General features: G+C 26.4%; 1 protein-coding gene across 1 annotated transcript in view; it reads right to left on the bottom strand.

The window, feature by feature from the left end:
• Nucleotides 1–2750: 2750 nt before the first annotated feature.
• Nucleotides 2751–7021, bottom strand: part of cert (ceramide transfer protein) — a 30317-nt gene continuing 26046 nt past the window's right edge. Inside the window, exons 12-13 of the mRNA XM_087167813.1 lie at nucleotides 4321–4447; nucleotides 2751–2897 (exon numbers count right to left, since the gene is read on the bottom strand). Coding sequence (XP_087023939.1) covers nucleotides 2770–2897; nucleotides 4321–4447 — 255 coding nt within the window. The 3' untranslated portion in view covers nucleotides 2751–2769. The remainder of the gene's footprint in view (nucleotides 2898–4320; nucleotides 4448–7021) is intronic.

Raw genomic sequence — 7021 nt, 5'->3', positions numbered from 1 at the left:
CAACATCTTATTTTCCCCCCAGCTCTACACAAACACAACTCAAATATTAGTTTTTCTTTATTCAAAAAGTTATTACTCTATAAGTGCACTATACAGTATACTCTCAATTACCTGAGTGTAAAGTAATCATGCTTTAATTAAAAAATATACTATGATTAAACAAATATAAGAAAATAATGAGTTCTTTTACTACAGTACTAATGATTTTTTAATTTTTTTTATTAATTAGCATGAAAAAAAATCAACAAATATTTTCACAACATAGCACAAACTGTCTGCATTTAATAACAGTTTGAAACCATTTTCACTATAAAAAAATGAAAATGAACACAATGTTATGGATACTATAATTTTAAAATATTCTTAACCATTTCCTTTACATACAAACTGTATAACTGTAAAATAAAGGCTGAACGATATCAGTAACCTGACTATATTGTATAATTTATCACAAAAGTAAGGCTACTTCCATAAAGTGAAAAAGGTCCTCCTTGCAAACAGTAGTTGAAGCTATTTGAGGCACTCAGTCAATAGTTGTGCAGTGTCAAAGTCAACTTATGTAATGAGAAATATACATATTTTGTTGTTCAGACAAAATAAAAAAAACGGAGTTTTCAATAAGAAAACATTGAAACAATTAGCAATAAAGTAAAACGCAGAAATTTAAATACCCCTGCAAGAAAAGATTCATCTTTTTTTTTTGTTGTAACACTCAACTTCATAAGATTTGTTGAAATCCAACCTGTTAATTAGTGTAAATGAGTCAGTCATTTTCTAAATAAAGAGCCCTCTGGATTGAAAATGATTCAGCAGGTAAACTTTAAATAATGGAACAGCCTGTACATCAACCATTACAATCAAATTATCTTTACCAGCCATTAGAAAATTGAGAGTACACTGCAAATCTCACTAGTGAACTATATACAGCATTAAATCTGTTTTACAGACATCTAAAATCAATACAGTATATTTGTAACAATTATTATTTGGATTGAATCTGGTGCTATAAGATTAAAATTTTTCTTCTTCTTGCTGTTGAAACAAATAGATATGGTTAGGATCAAAAAGAAAAACACAGAAACGATTGATATAATCAATTGTTTATAGGCATGCGTTATTGCTATATTGCACACCGTAACAGTCAACTGCAAGAAAAAATGTTTTAATTTAATCTTTCACAAATTACATATGGTTCATAAATGATGCCACACTTTTTCCGACATCACATCCTTAATTTTATTACTAAACTAAATTCTAAATTAGGATCTAATATAAACCTTAATTAGCATTGATACTTTTCAATACAAATGAAAATAAGAAGACCCAGTGAAATCAACGTTCCTTAACTTTAAAAAATAAACGTAAGATGAAAAAATTAAAAATGTGCATTGTCACACTATTAACAAACTTTTCCTTCTCACAGTTTCATGAAAATCCTCTCACTCAAGCTGTGACATCATTTGTGAATACCTGCTTTTGAAAATATGTATAGTTTTATTTGCAAAAGGATTTTAATAATACAGTAGTTTTAATACACATAATTGATTGCACAAAAATTAATGATGCAATAGGTGAGTAATATGTATAAAAAAAGTCTTTATTGGCAAAACTTGGAGTGCTAAAAACTTATTGCAATTTTTAAGTTTTAAATAGATGGTCCTTTACAAGATACTACTGATCTTGGAAAATATATATTTGATAAAGATAGCACCAGATAACCAAAATATATAGTTTTCTATTAAAACCAGCCTAAATAGGACAGAATATAAACAAAGCTAAACAAAATCTTAGTTAAAGCAAAGAAGTGTGAAAATAATAAATTAATTGAGTAATTTTCTCAATTCTTTTCTTTAACCATGACTTTGTTCAGTATTTTCATTTGCATAGTATAACTAATTTGCATAGTTTAACTCATTTGTATAATGCAACTCATTTGCATAGTTGAACTCATTGGTATAGTATAAGTCATTTGCATAACATAACTTATTTGCATAGAACAACTATTTTGTATAGTACAACTCATTTGCACAGTATAACTCATTTGCATAGTATAACTCATTTGCATATTATAACTCGTTGTATTTTACCATCAAAAGTCACAAAGTTTTTTTCCTAATAAAATACAAAACTTTAATAACGATCAAATACCATTACAAGGAATCTAAAGCAATATGTGATTTTTATCCTTCAGAGGCGAATAAATATTAATGAATCAGTGCAGCAAAAAGTCAGACAAACATACAAGAATATAAGTTCTTCAACTGAGATATATTTGTATTTTTTAATAATAGAAGACGTGCAAATAAACTGAAAAGATTTCACAAAAGCAATATATGAACCCAAATTATGTACTTTTGTTAGAAAAATCTTTTCAGTATAATGCTAAAAAGGCAATTTATATTGTTGTTAATTCTAGATAATAAATTCTCCATTGTATATATTTCTTGCATAGGCTGAGTAGCAAAACAAGTTTCCCCAATTAATTCTCCTGTACACATTAAAAAATTGCAAACAGATGAAATAGCTCTCTTTTTTCTTCTTATTACCCGTGCAAACTATTTACAAGAGATCACAATAAAATAGTTCCGCAACCAATAGATAATAGTTTAAGTAAGGTTAAAGTATTAAGGTATGGATGAAACTTCCAGTAGTAAGTTTCTTAGAAGAGGAAATAAAAAGGGGAAAAAAAAAAAAAAAAAAAAAAAAAAAGGAATTAATGCTTTTAAATATTTTATGTTCAGGCACACAGAAAAATTTGAATAAGTTTTATTAGAACATAATAGGTTTCTTTTCAGTTTGGTCTTTCACATATTGGGTGAAACGCTTTAGGAACTTGGGATACTCCCTCTTGTAGACAGCTCTCAAAACAGAAGCTGGAGCCCAACCTCCAGGGTTAACTACAGAACATGGGAAAAAAAAACATTTGGTATAATAAAACCATTAAGAGTTTTTTAACATTCATCTCAAAGTCAACATTTAAGAAATAAGGGTATTTAAAAGAACAAACAAATTAAGCAATGACCCTAATAATTAAGTTTCTTAAAACTAATTAAGACAAATTAATTCATAAATTAAAAGGCAAAATCATAAATCTGAAAAAGTAGTTACTTACTTTACAACAAAAAGGAATTAGTTTTTAAATTTTTTTTCCGATGCAAACTTTATAATTGCATTTTTTATTTACATGTTTAAAAAAAAAATATTAGTTTCAAATAAATTTCAAAAGTTTGATAGCACATGGAGGCTTTTAATTTTTAGTAGACAATGTTAAATGTGCGAAAAAATAATTAAAAATAATAATTACTAAATAAGGTTATGAAACATTTTGTGAGGTTTAACACAAAGCTATTAATTATTATATAAAACAAGATAAAAAAATAATAATACAATACTACAAAATTCTAATCAAATATTGCATCAATTAATTTTGCAGGCATCAAGGGCATTTACAAATGCTATGAACATAAACCATTTTAAAACTAGTTAGATGGCTTGCAGTAATAAAAGTAAATATAGATGTCTTTTTTTTAATGTAACTGTAACCAAAATTTTGATAGTTTGGGCATGTAGTTTTTGGCACAGTCTGAAGGTGTTTTTTTGGAACTGCTAATTATTTCAGCTGTGCCCCTTGAACTGAAGTAGAATTTCCACCATAAAAATAAAGCTACAAATATGTTAAATTAAAGCAATACAAATTATTGGTTCGTCATTGTAAATAAAAAGTTGAGCAGTTAGCGATGAGATGATAGGCAACTGCTAATGGTGTACCGGATAAGCAAATTTATCATCAATATTGGTAACTAAACACAAAATCATCACTGAATATATAATAATACTGATAAATTTCAATAGTAGTTTCACTGTTAGGGAAGATTACAGCATTTAAACCTATTACAAAACCATCTAATGGTTTAACAAACCAGAAGCACGGCTGTTCTAAGATGCATTATAAATAAAAATGACTGGAAACTCTATGTAAACCTTTTTCTCACATTTAAATTGAAGTTTTAACTAGAAGTATTTGATGAATTTATCACAATATCACTCATGCAGGATTTTAATGTGTTTATTGCAGTATTTACAATTGTTAATATCTGATTTTATCAAATTAAATAATTCTAATTTTTAAGGGTAAAAATTAATAATGAATTATGCATACATTATTTTTATAAAATTAAAGATAACTTGAAAAGAGTCAAAAGTCTTTGACATAGTTTATAATTTTTAATATTATATGAATTTTAAATATTTTCATATTAAATACTGGTACATGCCTACCAACTAAATCTTATACTGATTAAATTCAAACAAAGTACTTACTGCTAGAACAGTATGTGATTCGGCAGGTCAAATTCTCCCTAGAGATTTCTTTGTTTGCAGCAGGTGGATCAACAAATGTTTGACAGACGAGGCACACAGTCATAACCAAACGTACACATTTCCCAACCTAAAATTTTTTAATCTTATTAACAGACAATAAAATAGTGACAAAAAGTATTTATAAGTATAAAATTTATTTATTTGTAATTATTTAGATGTATTTATATTATTTACATCAAATGAATTTGATGTATTTTTATGCATTTAAGAATTATTCTGTTCAAAATTAATTTTTTTTGCAGTACAAATGCACTAGAGTTAAGCACTTTCTTCATATCTTTTTTAAACAATGACTTTAATTTTCTGCAAACAATTAAGATCACAGATTTAAGAATCAGTAAAAGAAAAAATATAAAATATATGAATTTAGACATTTCAGAACATTTATTTATGAAATATTCATGAGATTTATCTCAAATTCTGGATTTCAGACACTTAAAAATAAAAAGTTTTTTTCTTTTATACTTTACAATACATATTTTTCGATCAATATAAATAAAATAAACTAGGAGGTTTCATCCTCTGTTTATTAATGCTTCTCAGTTCCCTTCAGATTATTTCACAATCTAAGCTTGCTTCGCTTGCTCATTGGATACTTCACTTCTGTCTAGCTTTACATTCCCCCCCCCCCCCGAATACTGAAGTTTAGAATAAATACTTCATCCCCTCGACCAAACTCAACTGTCCGAGTGGTGCGTTCGGGTAAGGAAAATTTTAAATCTGCTTTTTAACCTCCTTAGTTAATTTTCTCAAATAAACTGATGGCGAATATTTAATTTATTCGGCAGTATATTTTGATATATGTAAAATACAATGCCACCACCTAATCAGAATATGAGATATAAAGTGTGTGTTAATTTAGATTCCCTTTTACTTTTTTCTAACAAAACTATACCAATACAGTTCAATTAGTAGTTTTCTAAAGGTAGTTAAATAAAACACATTTGTCTGTTTTTAAATTTTTGACATACATCTTTGTTTTCATGCAATTTATGCTAAAGGAATCATCCGAATTGGTTTTCATCAGTTTAAACTAAATTTCAAAAATACAAAAGTGTAGTTTTAAATTACTGATTAAAAACCACAAATTTTTAAGGAAAATTACATTGAAGTTCTAAAAATTATCAAGCTCTATTTCTTCTAATTTGAGCAAAGCCTTAATTTTTGACCCTTTTTTGAAAGATATAGTGCTGCTGAAAAAAAAAGAAACAAAAATAAAAAAAGTTAACCTAAAATCTAAAAGGGTACGGAGTTAAGTAGCATATACCAATGACTATCAAAATTAGAAAATGAAAGTATTAAAGATTTTTATGCAAATAAATTTTCAAGAGAAAACAATTATACATATTGTTTAAAAGTAAAAAAAAAAAAAAATGGTTTTAAGGGAGTAGTTTCAAACTTTATTAAGAATTAGCATCACTATCATAAATCATTGCATACCTAGTAATTAAGGTTGAAAAAAAACAAGAAAATTAGAAAGCTTTATTAAGGCAACTGATGCCAAAACTATAACTTGATTTAAAATGTAATTACCTCATGACCAAATTTTTTACACTAGTCTTTTAAAATTATTATCAGCAATGTTAACTATTTTTTGAAAATATTTAATTAAAACTTCGAATTAAAAGTAAAATAATTTTATATCATACATAAAAATAACCACTGTGGTAGAATCGCAGTGACACGGCGACATTGTCGCAGAACGTTACATAGTTCTTGCAGAAAGAATGTTTGTTTAGAAAGTAAAAAAAATTTGTTTTCTTTTCTGCAGAAATTTTTGAAATTCCCCCCCTAAAATTATACTTAAACGATACCTTTTTTTCGCACATCGGAAAGAAAAGAAATGTTCGTAATTTTTCTATCCTTATTTGAGAAGAATGAAAAATAAACAATAATGAAGTAAAAATTTTTCATCTGTAGAAATGTTTGAAAGATGTTTTTTTTCTCTCCATAATTTTATTCAAAAGATGCCTTTTTCGGAAAAGGAAGGGAAAGAAATGCTCATGATTTTTCTATTCTTATTTATTATAAATTATTATTATTATTTTTTTTTGTTGATGTGATGATGATTTACGAAATGGCGAAAAAGGAATAATTAGTGAGTTTTCCTCGTACAAAATGTAAGAATATCGCCCATGATATTAGAATAAAAAAAAAATATTACACATCCATTTTAAAAAATATATAAATTTTTTTATCGAAATAGGCTTTTTTTTTTGTAAACACAACTTTTCTGTTACTTTAAATTTAAGTAACTTGTATTTTTTTATTATTAAAAGTGTCTTGCAGAAAGATATTAGTACGAGAGAGGTTTGTCGCAGAAAGCCCAAAAACATTTTGCCTCAGGGAAAATAACTAATAAAAATTAACAGTAAACAAGAAAGGTTATAAATAGTAATTCAAGCTAGAGAAAAATGAGATAATCAGAAAACTTTTTAAAATATTGATACGAATATACATTGATATTGATACAAAATATATACTGAAACGAAAAATATATTTTTTGTTTAAAAAGTAAAGGTTTAGTGACATTATATTTTAACTTAAAAGTTAGAATAGTAGTACAATCACAAGTAAAAATATTTTGAAATAACTTTGATGAAATCGGATAAAAACAAACAAACTAGAAATTAAGTTAAGA

Source organism: Parasteatoda tepidariorum, chromosome 7, assembly GCF_982258835.1.
Source record: "Parasteatoda tepidariorum strain Cologne lab strain chromosome 7, Ptep-v5.0, whole genome shotgun sequence".
In the NCBI taxonomy this organism is placed as follows: Eukaryota; Metazoa; Arthropoda; class Arachnida; order Araneae; family Theridiidae; genus Parasteatoda; species Parasteatoda tepidariorum.
Note: the sequence above shows the minus strand (reverse complement) of the source record. Positions and strands in the feature narration are given on the sequence as shown.